The sequence below is a fragment of the Lampris incognitus genome, chromosome 16 (assembly GCF_029633865.1).
Source record: "Lampris incognitus isolate fLamInc1 chromosome 16, fLamInc1.hap2, whole genome shotgun sequence".
Classification (NCBI taxonomy): Eukaryota; Metazoa; Chordata; class Actinopteri; order Lampriformes; family Lampridae; genus Lampris; species Lampris incognitus.
This window is the reverse complement of record NC_079226.1, coordinates 27,713,789-27,729,296: the sequence shown is the minus strand read 5'-3', so window position 1 is coordinate 27,729,296 and position 15,508 is coordinate 27,713,789. Positions and strand designations below refer to the sequence as shown.

Here is a 15,508-nt window from a genome sequence, read left to right as displayed (position 1 = left end):
GGGAAGAGAGAGGGAAGGGTTGGGGAGGAAGGAGTCTCTGAGGGGACCAGGACATAAATATTTGATGTGTTACTATTTTAACATTAATATTAAACCGATCAAAACATGCAGTATTGATGAGGTCTAAATTTAACCCCCATGGCTCCAGAGCGGTTGAAGGGTGAAATCAAGCCGGTGGGGATTCACCGACTCGCTCGGAGTGAAGGAAAGGAAGGAGACAAACCGAGAGGTATAAAACAACAACAGTCAAACCTGTGGTAAGAGTGGCACTGCTGAAAAGGAAATTTGATATGGGGGCTTTCTGTAGGGGTAGAGAGGATGAACACTGTGTCCCTGTCTATTCATCTGTCAGTTTGTCCTCATGAAAAATCGCAGCTCCAGCTCAAAACTACCTTTAGCTTAAAAAAATATTGACAAACAGGAAAATCCAGTGCCATTTTGCTCAGTCCGCCTCATGTCCCAAAGATAGAAAAGTCTTGTAATAAGTGTTTTGACTTTACTGCAGCTTGGGTTGAGGCCAAGGGAGCTGGGGGAGGTGTTGTGTCTGGGCCAGTGATGCAGGGGCAGGCCAGATAAATCAAGGTCAACACACGTGTTGGGATATTACCTTAAGCCAATAACTTCTTTATTGCTTTTTGGAGGCCTTCATGCCATCCCCATGAATCTGCAATGTTATTGTTATCTCTATAGAAATATTGGCTGGTCCAGGGAGAGATGATAATACAACTTCAAGTGTGTGTATGTGTGTATAAGCATCAGAAAGGGCGAGAGAGAGAGAGAGAGAGAGAGAGAGAGAGAGAGAGAGAGAGAGAGAGAGAGAGAGAGAGAGAGAGAGAGAGAGAGACAGAATGACAGAATGGGTGCGAAGAGCGAGAGAGAGAGAGAGAGAGAGAGAGAGAGAGAGAGACAGAATGGGTGCGAAAGTGATGAAAGGTAACGACCCTTATTAATCTGTCTTGCTATTAGCTATAGCTTATCCTTCTGGCAAATTAAAGCTCCACATATTTTGTCTGAAAAACAAAGAGCATGAGCACAACTTTCTCACAGAATAATTCAGTGTGATGAGTGAAGCAAAAAGAGACAGCTGTTGACTGGAAGCCTGAGAGATGCAAACATGGCAAAAGGGTTACTTGTGCATTGCAACATCCAACATCCAGAGGGAGACAGGCAGTGTCTAGCCAATCAGTGCCGATCTGAGTCAACCTGTCACTTTGCTGGGAACGGGAAGGTGGTGCAATGGGGGGGGGGGGGGGGGGGCTGCGCGCAGAGTCACATGTTGCGGAGGGAACAAACTACACCTGGAAACACAGCTGGCTAATGGTCTGTGATGGGCTAATGGTCTCTGAGTGACACTAATAACTGCTGATGCAGCTTCTCTCCCTATCTCACTATGTGTGTTAATGTACAAACTCTAGTCAAGAGGTGAGTATCATTAAGATTTTAATGGTACCACTACTCTTATCGAAACTGCTTATCGCTCCGGTACTTGAACAGTACTCTTATCGGTTATTTTTGTTAGTTTTTTAAGAGGAAAAAAACAAAAACAAATTAAGAACAAAACTAACATTGCTTTATTTTCTCATGTCTGGACAGAGTATTACTTTTAATCATTAACCCATGTTTGTATAATTTAGTCCCCCCCCCCTTTCTCCTCAATTGTACTTGGCCAATTACCCTATTTTCCAAGCTGGCCCAGTCGCTGCTCCACCCCCTCTGCCGAGCCGGAGAGGGCTGCAGACTACCACATGCCTCCTCTGATACATGTGGAGTCGCCAGCCGCTTCTTTTCACCTGACAGTGAGGAGTTTCGCCAGGGGGACATAGCGCATGGGAGGATCACGCTATTCCCCCCAGTTCCCCCTCCCTCCGAACAGGTGCCCCAACCGACCAGAGAAGGCGCTAGTGCAGCGACCAGGACGCATACCCACATCCGGCTTCCCACTCGCAGACACAGCCAATTGTGTCTGTAGGGATGCCCGACTAAGCCGGAGGTAACACGGGGATTCGAACCGGCAATCCCCATGTTAGCAACGGAATAGACCATGATGCTACCCAGACGCTGTATGATTTATAGTTAACTCCGTGTGGGCTCTAGGCTGCTAGCATACATAATATACCTGAGGTGGATGGGGCAATGAGAGATTAACTACAAGCTAGGCGTCGAAAACTGCATATTTCCGCCTGTATTTGATGCACTTTCGCTTGATGTTTCGAAAGATTGCTTGTGTTTCCGCCCTTACTTGCAAAACGACTTTTTGCACTTGTGGCAACGAGCATTGTCAACATTGACCCTAGTGAAGGATAACCAGACTTTTGAATGCTTAGTTCTCTCTTCTCCATTGTCACTGAGAGCGGGCTCTGTGGGTCCGTGTGTGTTAGGGCTAGCAATGAATATTCCAAATTCTAATATATAACTGAATTGTAAAAAAAAAAAAAAAAAAAAAAAGGGTACCCGTATATATAATCTATAACTATAAATCCATATATATATTAGTGCTGGGCAACGGCTAAAATTTTGTGATCGTGATTAATCGCATATTTTCTGCGATTAATCGCATAGTTATGCGCAAAAATCAATAATGAATTCAAAAGTAGTGTATTGCACACTTTTATTTTAAAAGTACTGCTATATGAACAAGAGTGCAATAACATTTGATTTCCAAACATTAACAAATAAGGTGCTATATGAACCTGGGCCCAGGGGAGAATCAGTCCGCTGACTCGACTCTCACCTGGACCCAGCCCACGCCTCACCCACTCCCTCCCCCCAGTCTGCCACAACTGCATTTATCCATTCCTCCGAATTTACATTTTCTTACTCCTCTTCACCAAGCCAGTTGCTAAGACACACAATGTCATTTACATTTTCAGATGATAAAGAAACTCTCTACTTCTGTACAATATGACCAGCAAGAGAAAACAACCTTTCACAGGGTACGGATGTTGCAGGTGTGGCCAAGTACTTCTGTGCAATGGAGGCCAGCCTGCTGTGTGAGCCTGCATGTCTGGACCACCACTCTAATAGACAGGCCTCTGTACTGATGGTGGGCTCCGCTCTGTATTGACGCACACAGTTCTCAACTGAGTCTTCCTCCTGTTCAGAATCAGACTCTGATGAAGCAGCCAATAGGGCTAACTTTTTCTTTGGTGGCTCAGATGTTGTTGCTTTCACAGGTTTCTCTGCAACAACCTTGAGTAAGTTGGTGACTGAGGCCCACCCCTCACCCCTCCCAGCTCTGGGTATACACTTGAGGTCCTTGAATCTCGGGTCCAATGCAGTAGCAATCTTCAGATATGCAATGTTGGCATTTTCCTTGCGTGTCTCCATGTCTGTTCTGAATGTAGACTTGAATTTGACCACGTAGGCAGGGTCATCATTTGAGCTCTCCATCACCTGAGAGAGATGGCAAAAAGCAGGTAGAACCACAGAGCATGAAACATACTTTTCTCCTCCCAGAAGTTCAGTCACATACCTGCAAAAAAAAAAAAAAAAAATCAAACCCATTTCAGTCCAAATGTATTGCATTCACTTACTAAAATGTACTCTACATATTCATGCTATATTTACACACACACATACAGACACTATTTCTCTCTCGCACACACTCAGACAGGACAGTGAGAAATATATAATGTGAAATATACCTGCAGGGCTCCAGTAGCGTTTCCAACCTCTGTAGTTTGTCCATTTCAGCTGTAGTTGGCATGGCGATCTTGGTGTTGTGTGTGGTGAGGACATCCCTCAGTGGCTGTTCGTTTCTGTGGACGCTTTTTATCATGTCCAGAGTCGAATTCCATCTGGTTGGAATGTCTTGTATAAGCGACTCCTTCTTTTGTCCATGTTCAATTTGTTGTTGTTCTAATTCTGCAGCACTTGCTGGACTGTGTTTAAAGTGGCCCACAACTTTTCTACATTTGGCCAGGACATTGTCAAACACACTGTTCTGCAGAGATACTGTGACAGAACGCTGGAGACTGCGCGCGACGCAGGGAATGTGTTCAAAAGGCAGATGTCTCGCAGCAGCGATCATATTTCTTGCACTATCTGTGCTAAGTGTGCTGACTTTATTTGAAATGTTCCACTGCTGTGCAACATGAATAAAATGTCCCGCACACGTTTCAGCAAAATGTCTGTCTTCTATTTTCATTACAGTCAGAGTATGTGAATGCAGCTCCCACTGTTAATCAATATAATGCACTGTAACTCCGAGGTAATTATGGCTACCCAGCGATGTCCAATAGTCTCCAGTGAGAGCAACAATTGGTGCACGTTGTAACGCCGTCGCTTTTGTAGTCCTCTCCCTTTCGTACAACTCGTGTATTCTTCTCATGATGGTGCGTCTTGAAGGAGACTCATACATGCCATCATTCGTTGCGATCCTAAGAATATTCCTCAGACCGACATCTTCCACAATACTAACCGGCCTGCAGTTTGTAGCTATCCACTTCGCTGTGGCATCGGTTAGCTTGTCTTGCTTCTTTTTATCTATACTTCTCCCAAACGTATCTAACGTAGTCTGCCGAAGCCTCCCTTTGGTGGGTGATTTGCTGGCATCAACGGTCTGTTTTGCATTTAGGTGATAATTCAGACTCGAAGTACTCCGGTGATAGGAAAATTCAACATTACAGTAGTTACAAATAACTTTCGCTCTATCAACTCCACCATCTGGAATTGATTTAAAATGAACATGTCCATGTAATAGTTCGTTACCTTTCTCCATTTTTTTCTCTCCACGCCAATTCTTTTCTGTTCCGGTTCATGTGAGCACTGCAGCAGTCTTAGGCCCCCCCCAAATGCTCTCATTGGCCCACCCCAAGCCAATACTGATCAACATCCCACCTCTCCTGTGACCCATGGTTTGTCTGTATGTGTATTCAGAGCCAGTGAGCAACAGACTTTCAAAATAATAATAATAAAAAAAAAACTGCGTTAATCCGCGATAAAATAATTTTCGACGTTAACGCGATAATAATGCGTTAACTTGCCCAGCCCTAAAATATATACATTTTTTTTTTTACATGGTGATGCTGGTCACGTGGCTTGGATCCTGGGCTGTTCCGGTGGCGTCTGGACACTGTTTGGCATCCTGCGCATCATATCCTTCATAAATTTTATAAGTCCATTATAATTCTGTTATCCTCTTTCAATGTTGTATTGTGTAAATTGTGTAAACACAACATCCATTGAATATCGTCCATCTTGGGAGAGAGAGACCTCCTCTGTCGCTCTCCCTGTTAAAGTTTTTTTTTTAGAGAGTTGTTCCTTATCCGATGAGAGGGTCTAAGGATGTTGTGTTGCTGTAAAACCCACTGAAGCAAATTTGTAATTTGTGATCTTAGGCTATACAAATAAAATTGAGTTGACCTGAGTGTATAAGTGTGTGTGTGTGTGTGTGTGTGTGTGTGAAGGCAACCTGCTTACCTCCAGCTGGGTGAAAATCTTCTTGATGTGGCGGTAGCAGCCCTCTGCAATGTCCACGTCCTCATCATATGAGCGGCCCTTGAATATGGGCTGAGGGGCATTGGAGAAGTACTTGTGGAATGGGAAATGTATGGCAACAGCCTCCACCTCCACCTGCTTGCCCTGCTTGGGTCTGACCTTGCTCATGTACTCCTCCCAGCGAGACATCACCTGCGGCATGGACACAAAGAAGATATGCCAGCGCCCCCAACCCGTGGATGTTAACAACTCGCAGGCCTTCCATATTGACATTCTAAATGTGCACACATGCACGCAAACACACAGGCATTTTTGTTTCACATCAAACAGCTTCAACTTATACTGCAGGGTAGCTTCACTCTGTAAATACCACTGTAAACAACACCTTAAAAGAAAACACAAATATGCCTGCAAGGGACCTCAGCTTAGCTGGTGTTGCAAAATATTACCATCTGCCTGAATGGACAAGCACGGTTAACAGCCAGAGATTATTTATCCCAGTATAGTCCTACCAATCACAAAAATCATTGACAGGATTTATGGACACGTATGCCTACAATTTGTAAACTAAGAGTCATTTATTTAAACTAAGAGTTAGTTATTTGTTTAAACTAAGAGTTATCCATTTATTTATGGACACATATGTCTACACTTTGTAAACTAAGAGTCTACATGTTCAAGTCAATTTGTGTAGCTAAAATAAAAACGAAACCAATCTCAATCATCTGTGCATTGATATTCTATAGGCAGTATCAAATTAATGGAAAACGAGTGCATGCGTATAAGGATGAATCTTTGGCTCGGTACATATGAGTTACAATGAAATGCACTGGACAACAATCTGACACTAGATCTTGGCTAGATCTGACCACAGCATCTGAAAACTATTTGCTATGGACTACACAAAAAGGAAGCTTAGCCACTATTTAATCCCCCCCGGACTAATCAACAGGCCCCCTGCCCCCCACTGACAGCCACTCTCCCACACACACACACACACACACACACACACACACACACACACACACACACGTAAATATTGTGATTCTGTATATAAAATTGTACTTTGTTATTTTTTTACTGCTTATATTTTTTTCTAAATCTCTTCTATATTAATGTATGTATATGTGTGTGTACTTATTGCATTCTATTAAGACAGTATTTTTCTTGCACTTGCAACTGTACCAACAATGCCAAGCTAAATTCCTAGCGCATGTAATGCTCATGGCAATAAAATAATTTTATGATTTTTGAGTGGAGCTTAGATCAGCACCATACTTAAACCATCTTTCTACTGTCTGTGTTTTCCACCAGTCTCACCATACTGATGGACTGCCGCAGTGACAGCCTCTCATTTTCGTTTAAAACCCGTGGGCTTTTTATATAAGCCCCAGGTCAGGTTACTTTATTTGTACCCGAAGGTAGAATTGGTTTGCAGTAAGACAAGGCATCCATCTTGACATACATTTGACAAACAATGCAGACAATAGACAAACATTATAAAAGTGCAATGTTGCTACAACTTGTTCATCACAGTGATGGCTACTGGAACAAAGTTATTTTTATACCGCTTTGTTTGAACTACACCTTGGGACTTTAAGCCTCCGTCCAGAAGGAAGAAGGTGAAATTCACTGTGCAAAGGGTGGGAGAGTCGTCATTTAAAATGGAGCTTGTTATCCGCTGTAATTGTCTGGTGTACAGGGATACTGGGTTAAGCTGTGACTCACCAATCAGCCTACTAGACCATTTAACAATCTGATTCAGAGAGTTTCTGTTCAGCAACACTGAAGATGGCTCTTCTTCACTACAGACAGTCTATTCGAGGGTACATTCTAATGATGTATGGGGAAAACAAGTAAGTAATTGTCTGCAGCAATGTTTTCCTGGAGCCCGAGAGCACAGTGATAATTAGGTGACAGGAATAAATGGAGGGATAATATCACAGTATTTGCTGCCTCTGCAAAATGAGAAGTGAGCCCCTGGGAAAGGAAACCTCAGTAATGTTTGGATGTGAGTGGCATGGATCTATGTTAGGGGAACTTGATAGTCTGTATACAAATCCATTATGACACGATTTGCCAAATATCCCCTGAATTCCTGAAGTCCTCTGAATTTATAGCTTGTTAGCTCTGTCCGAACACTTTCAAATTTCAGGACTATTAATGTGTTTCACATCGCAGGATGCTGATGGTCCTGGCTGAGCAGTCGAGGAATTGAAAATTTCACTGGTCCCTTCAAAACACAAAATACAGATGCAGCTGAAGGGTAAAGAGGGATTTTTATAATTTAGAAAACATAATCATCTATACAAACAGTTTATTATTATTGTTATTATTATTATAATAATAATTATTATTATTATCTGACTGCAGTTAAACTGCAGATTCTATTTGATCAATACTTTATGTTTTTGTGTGATGGAAAACCACCCAAGGGACAACTATTTAAGATCCAACAGCAATGTCGAGTGATGCAAAAAAATGAAACAAGAAGAATGGCAGTCTGTATAGTACGGGCATCATACCATCTCCCCCATCTCTTTTTCGCTGTATCCATCCCACTCTCTCCCTGTATCCATCCCACTCTCTCCCACTGTCCCCAGCTTACCTGGTAGAGGTGGAAGTGTCCTGCAGTCTCGCATGTGTAGGAGACATCTCCAGGGACATCCAAGCTCTCCTGTAGTCTCCCCACCTCTCTAAGCAGCTCCAGCCTCCTGGCTAGGACATAGTTTACTCTGCCATACCTGGAGAACACAGACAGTATGGCATAGCTTGCACTGTGAACGATCATACATGGTACAGTTACAGACTGTCATGTGTCACTATCTGGTTGCAGGATATAGTCAAAGGAATAAGGATAAGAGTCAAGTCCTAGGTTCACCCTGCTGTACATAGGAGCAGAAACAACACTCTGGAGGCGATCCCTGCATGTACAGCATCATTGTTGGAGCAGTGTGTTGATGGAAAGCCTTATAGCAAGGTGTCTGCAGATTCAGCAGGCTAAATGAAAGATTTCCAAAGAACCTTTCATGCTGTTTTCAATAACTTTAGTGATCAAGTTTGCAACTGAGTAAATAAATGCCCTAAATAATCAATAAATAAACCTGAAAAGTAACAGCACATCTTAAACACAAGAGGACCAGAATGCAAGTTGGGATGACGAGGTTGATTTTTTTTTTTTTTGAAAGGCAGCACACCTTGAGAACACATCATATTTAGAACATCTGAAGAAGTGGTATTTTCATCATAAAGGCTATATTCTCCTTATTTCAGCACTTTATGAAATTACACCATTTAAAAGAGATGGCGCAGCGTCCGGGTGGCATGGCGGTCTAATCCGTTGCCTGTTAATAGTTCGAATCCCCGTGTTACCCCCGGCTTGGTCGGGCCTCCCTACAGATACAATTGGCCATGTGTGCGGGTGGGAAGCCAGATTTGGGTATGTGTCCTGGTCGCTGCACTAGCACCTCCTCTGGTCAGACGGGGTGCCTGTTTGGTGGGGGAGGGGGAACTGGTGGAAATAGCGTAATCCTCCCACGCGCTACGTCCCCCTGGCAAAGCTCCTCACTGTCAGGTGAAAAGAAGCGGCTGGCGACTCCACATGTATCGGAGGAGGCATGCGGTAGTCTGCAGCCCTCCCTGGATCGGCATAGGGAGTGGTGCAGTGACCAGGAGGGCTCGGATGAGTGGGTAGTTGGCCAAGTGCAATTGGGGAGAAAAAGCAGGGGGGAAAAAAAAGAAAGATGTAAAACATTTTTGAGATTCATAATTTGGGAAATTCTCCTACACTACTGGAGAACCTGCAGCCTTTCTGTGTGTGATGCATTGACTCACAGGGGGGCAGGAGGTGGGTGGGTGTCATTTAAACTACACAATCACATGATGAATGCCAAATTGTCCTACATGATAATATTGAGTTCACTCAAGGTGGTGTTTCTCAGTTCACATAATCAATCAATCAATCAATCAATCTGTCTGTCTATTTGTCTACCTATCTACATATCTATCCATCCATGTATACATATTTGTCCACCGGTAGAGATTTGGCTCTACTTTTTCCACCACGTTGGCTTTTTCCTTTAGTATGTCTGCTGATAGGTTGCAAATCAGTGGGGAGGACTGCTTAATGGCAATATTGACTTTACGTGATTTTGGTAGAACTGCTTTATGCGATTTCCATATGAGATAGACATGGATGAGAGCAAAGTTGTAAATGCAGTGCAGGATGCCCCCCAAAACAACACAAGATAATAGAGAAGAGATGGGGTGCCACTTCCACATGGACTTGGTTTGAGTTTAGAGAATCCATCATTGAACAGAGAAATTTGCTCTGCAAACTGTGTCGCACAACAGTTGTTGTTATTGGTGGATATACAAGCAACTAATCTACTATCACCTAAAGCCAACTGAATTTCTAGAAAACTTACTATATCGTGACTTATACCATTACTGTGATATAAAAGTACATGTACTGTCCAATATGGGGATCGCCAGTTCAAATTCCCGAGTTACCTCCGGCTTGGTCGGGCATCTCCACAGACACAACTGGCCGTGTCTGTGGGTAGGAAGCCAGATGTGGGTATGTGTCCTGGTCGCTGCGCTAGCGCCTCCTCTAGTCTGTCGGGGCACCTGTTCGGGGGGGAGGGGGAACTGGGGGGAATAGCGTGATCCTCCCACGCGCTACTTCCCCCTGGCAAAACTCTCAACTGTCAGGTGAAAAGAAGCGACTGGCAACTCCACATGTATTGGAGGAGGCATGTAGTAGTCTGCAGCCCTTCCCGGATCGGCAGAGGGGGTGGTGCAACAACCAGGATGGCTCGGAAGAGTCGGGTAATTGGCCGGATACAATTGGGGAGAAAAAGAGGGAAAAAAATCCACAAAAAAAAAAAGTACATATACTGTGATAACACATTTTGGCTAGATTGCCCGCTCCTCATATAGATAAATGAATGAAAAGTGGTTTTATCTCATGAAAACATCAGCATGCGGCTACAAGTGATATGGCATCACCTTACTATGATCTATGGCTACATTCTAGAACATCTATAAATATTACTCCATCTTGCATTCTAATGTGCAGCTAAAACACTAAGGTGATTTGTCGTGATTACAATACGTGTCACATACATACATCACTAAGTCGGTAGGTGGAGTCGCACTGTAATACTTGAGATAAGCTCCATTTGTAGACCCTCAGCAAAAATGTTGGGTCAGCAGATGACTCAAACACAACCACACTGTCCTGCCTGCTTCTCCGGGGTACAACATAATGAAAAGTGTGACCTTGTTTTTCTGTTTTTCCAGGATGACAAAAGCAGCAATGCACTTAGTTTTTTTTTTTTCCGTGACAAAAAAACACAGACAAGGTATACCACAAGGTCTGCATTGGACAAACAAAGAGGTAAAATGATGGACCCGGATATATTTTGCCCATATTTTTCAGCTTCACACTGACGTCTCGATTTTTGAAAAGCTTTGCTCTGTGTGCCTTACACATTTCGTTTAACACCCTGAGGCTTATTAAAATAGCAGAATATACAGTGTGAAAAGCTGGGAAGTATTGCTAATTAATGGCACTGTAGCCTTCTCTTTGTTAAGCACTGGGAGGAGTGCAGCCCTCTATATTTCATCCCGTATACAGTGTTAATTAAAACCCCCAGCTTCTCTACGCTCGCTGGTGTCAGTGGGGTGGAAGAAGTGTGGAGTCTGTATGTTGTTAGGAGGCAGCCAGGCGAGCGGTAACTTACTCAAGGCTTCTAGCTACGATTCTTCTTCCCTTTATGTCTGTCTGTCACTACATAATTCAAGGGCTTAACAGACTGCTGTCATACACAGTCCTCATCTCCTATATCCTACTACTCATACTCGTCATACACTCGTACACAGGATAGCAGAGCTGAACGACATGCACAGCCAGCCCCACCCCCCTTCCAAGCATGGTTGAGAGCTATAGGGTGCAATTTGCTCAGTGCCACAGATGGTTAGGGTGGTAATTAAGAATGTAGGCTTGAAGGTACTTAAAATAGAAGCAGCATAAAAACTAAATTAATATTTAACAAGGTTAAGCTATTTTTATTCAAATTCTTTGATATGAGGAGAGACTGGCTAGCTACAGCAGAAGAAGAAGAAGAAGAAAAAAGCTTTCGGCTGATTCATCTGAAACAGAGAGTGGAGTGAAATATAAAAGCAGCCAAGTGACTGAGTGTTTTAGGTATCTGCGGATGTTCACTCTCCTTCTCAGGTTTGCATTAAGTGGCTAAAGTGTGCAATCTTGCCCCTCTCTCTTCCCATCCGTGTCTCAGCAGCAGGGACTGAGAACTGAGTCACTGTCCCTCCAAGCGTCTCACATACACACACACACCAAGTGGAAGATACACAAAGTCATGGGTGAGGGAGCTGGGAACTTCTAGGGCTGCCCCAAAAGAACTGTAACGCCAACCATAATAAGCTGGCAGTCATAACAACAGATGGGCGTTGCACAACAGCATCACATGGTGCTTTTCTGTGTATGTGCACATTAGTGTGTAGGACAACAGAATCAAGTTCTGAGGATTTAAAACCATTTCTTCCCATACCCATCATTACTAGCCAAAAAACAGAAGACAATGTGAGGCCATAGGTACTACTCTCAAGACCATACTAAGGGTTTCCTCACATGTTGCATGTCAAATCCAACGGCCCATCCATGACATATAGTGTAATTTACCAAAACAGGTCAGTTGCATGTCTAAAAGTTATTTTGTTAAAGCATAAAAGTTGATTTGAAAGTCATAGGTGTTATTTTGGGCAGGTAAATCTACTGATTTGAATTTATATACTCATTCAGTTACAAAATGTGTTACATTTTCAAATAGGACTTCTCAATTCGTAACTTGCGAATCTGAAGAAGCTGCATCTTAATTGCTAGCTACAAAAGTGCACCTTTATTTCTGTCTGTTGCTGGAGTACTCAGTGTTTGCACTTCCATGACCATCGGATATGTCCTTACTAACCAGTGTGTTACTTTCTATGGGGTGGTGGGGTTTGAGTTGTGTTTAGTCAGAGATTTTAGTTTAGTTTAAGTACAAACTTGTGAAAGTTATTTCGTTTACATGTAGTTAAATTGTAACATTGTTTGAATTGTTAGTTACATAAGTGAAACTGAGTATTGGTAATAATAATGAGCTGCTGTGATTGGGTGATTTACATTCTGGGGGTGACGTCAATGAAGTTAATACAGCTTCAGAGCGGGGATTCTTTAGTATGACTGGACGAGAGAACGGACTGGTGAGTGATTGCGAGAGTGAGTGAGTTATATCGTGTGTTAACTTTGAGTTGAGGGGTATTTGAATGATGTATGTTTGTATTTTGGTTAAAATAAAGAAATTTTCGACCATTGAGTGACGTCCTGTTCATCCTCGCCTCAGCTGCGGGGCTTGTTTGAGAGTTAGCAGCACAGTTACGAACCACCACGACGGCAGAGGAGTTGCTGAACCGTCGCCTGGAAGAGAAAAGGACCGAAGTGGACCAGTGGGGTCCGGGAAATGGTTGTGGTATCCATGTTGTTGGTGTAAATGTAATAAACCCGCACATAAGGCCGCTAGGGTCAGCAAGCAGGTGGTGAACTTTCCCTTTCAACAACGTACTTGTTTGTAGCTAGCATACTAGCTCAGGTCCGTGTAGCTAACTAAAGTAAGGGCTCAGCTAGCAGCAAGGGAACGCTAACGTGAGCTAGCATCAAAAGCTAACGTAATTAACATAACAAAAGCTGACGTGAGCTAGCAAGGAAAGCTAGCCCAGCCAGTCGAATAGGAGCTGACTAACTAAGCAGCTACCTGCTGATGCCAGTGATCACATTTAGCAGCCGTCTAAATTAATGACATAAGCTTTAGCTTAGTTTTGAGCGTACCTGGGTAGCAAGCCGGCGGGGGAAGGTGAGACCTTCCCCACTTTATGTATTTGTGTTGTTTTCTATTTTGGGCGGTATCCCTGGGGGGACCCCTGGTGAGCCCGGTAATGCCGCTGAAGACTAGTCAGGCTGAGCTAGTCAGGGCAGATGATTCTGAGCTAGTGTAGGCAGCTAGAGAAGGCGGAAGACTTTGAGTTAGAAAAGGAGGTACAGGTACGCTCAGGGCTTAGAATCCAAGGTCAATCAATAAAAATGGAATCACTAAAGAAAGAGAGGGCCAAAGTGAAGACGGCGTTCACAAAAAGAGCCAACTACATCCTTAGAATGGCAACAACCATGGTTCGAGATGAGCTGAAAGGTGAGTGGAAATCATTTTCTGATGATGCAAAAAAGGTTCTTTCAGCAAATGATGACTATGAGGCTGGCTTGCTAGCTGAAGCGAACGATGACGCGGAGGCACTGGATGGGCAGCTCAAAGCTGACATAGAGAGAGTAACCAGAGAGTGTGAGCTCAAAGTTGAAGAGGTGAGACAGGCATTCAAGTCCAGCCTTTGGTCGAGATATGCGGAGACCGAGCTAATATCTGCCATTGGACGGGCAGAAAGAAGCTATGAAAGCGCTGAAGGAGTTAGCCTGAAAGGAGTAACCTACAACAACGGTAAGGAGCAAAATGCACTCTTGGAAGGTCTCATCGCCAAGGCAGAAAATCTGCTGGCTGTCTGGGAAGAGTGGATCCCTGAAGGTGTTACGCGCACCATGAGTAAGCGGCTTCGGGTGCTGGAGGACAAGAGAAACGAGCTCTGGATCAGGTGGTTGGCAGAATTCGGCAGGGCCAGGAAAAAGGAGGCCGATGAGATCACCGAGACTGAGAAGAGAGCCGCCGAGGCCAGGCTAAAGGCTGCCGAAGTTAGCGCCGAGTCTGAGGAGAGGGCTGCGGAGGCGAAGAAAAAGGCTGCTGAAGCTCAACAAAGAATGGCAGAAGCTGCCGAAGAAGAGCGTGCTGAGCTAGCTAAGGCTCAGCAGAAAGCATGGGAGGAAGCACATAGCGCCAGTATGCCAAGCCTGGGAGCGGGAGGCGCACAAGCAGTAGCCAAACCGAGAGCGCGCCTCCAACCAGCAAGACTACCGACGTTCAACGGTTGCATGAGAGACTTCCACCGATGGCGAAGAGACTGGGAAAGTCTGCAGCGGCAGGGAGATCCGTCAGAGTCACCGGAAGTGAAAAGATTCCAGCTCCTAGACAGTGTGGAAGAAAAAATCGCCAAAGACCTCAGACTTTCGAGCTACGATACTGCAGGAGAAATGTTCAGCGTCCTGGAGAACCGCTTTGAGAACAAGACTACCATCGCGATTCAGATAATCAGGGAGTTGGAGAAGTTTCCAGCGGTGAAAGGAAACCAACCAAGAGAGACAATTGATCTGATTCAAGCTGTGGAGAAGGCCCTGACCGATCTGACAGATCTTGGAAATACCGATGCCATAAATGCCATAAAGAATCCGCTGGCAATGGAAACTACCTGACAGTGTGAAGATGGACTGGCTCAAATTCGAAACCGAACCCGAGAACGGTGTCACCGCTGATGGTTGCTTTAATGCTCTCTTAAAGTTCCTAAAGGAGCAATAAGTGGTCTTCGAAAGGCTGGAGCAGTTAAGAGTCTCAGAAGAGCCTGAGAAATCGAGCAAACCGGAAAGGAGGGCATTCACAAGGGCCACAGGAAGGAATTTGGCAAAAGAGGAGTGCAGCGTGTGTGGAGATGAGAAACACGGAGGCAGGATCTTCTTCTGCAAGAAGTTCAAAGGGCTCAGCCTAGCCGAAAAGAAAGACGTCGTCGAAAGGAATGGCGCCTGCAGGAGATGCTTGGCATCCCGTGGTGCGGATGGAGAATGTAGTAACAGGTTCCTCTGCAAGAAGAAGTGCTGCCAGAAAAGAGACGGCTCAGACCACCACTACCTCTTGTGCTTCGTGGAAGGAGGGCATAAAAGTGATGAGAAAAAGAGGGAAGAGCAAGAAGGGGGAAAGAGAGACACAAAGGCAGGAAGACTCTCAAAAGAACAAGAGAAGGTCCTAGCTGATGTCTCCCCTGAAGTAGCGGAAAGGGTAATAAGGGCATTTACCAACAAGACGACAGTGTCAATGAGAGCGAGCGCAAAGGGTGATGGTCTCCTTGAAGAAAGGGATTT

General features: G+C 44.3%; 1 protein-coding gene across 1 annotated transcript in view; it reads right to left on the bottom strand.

The window, feature by feature from the left end:
• The window catches only part of aqr (aquarius intron-binding spliceosomal factor), a 108,038-nt gene that overhangs the window by 45,354 nt on the left and 47,176 nt on the right, over positions 1 to 15,508 (bottom strand). Inside the window, exons 26-27 of the mRNA XM_056295785.1 lie at positions 8,048 to 8,183; positions 5,422 to 5,631 (exon numbers count right to left, since the gene is read on the bottom strand). Of these exons, the coding sequence (XP_056151760.1) occupies positions 5,422 to 5,631; positions 8,048 to 8,183 (346 nt within the window). The remainder of the gene's footprint in view (positions 1 to 5,421; positions 5,632 to 8,047; positions 8,184 to 15,508) is intronic.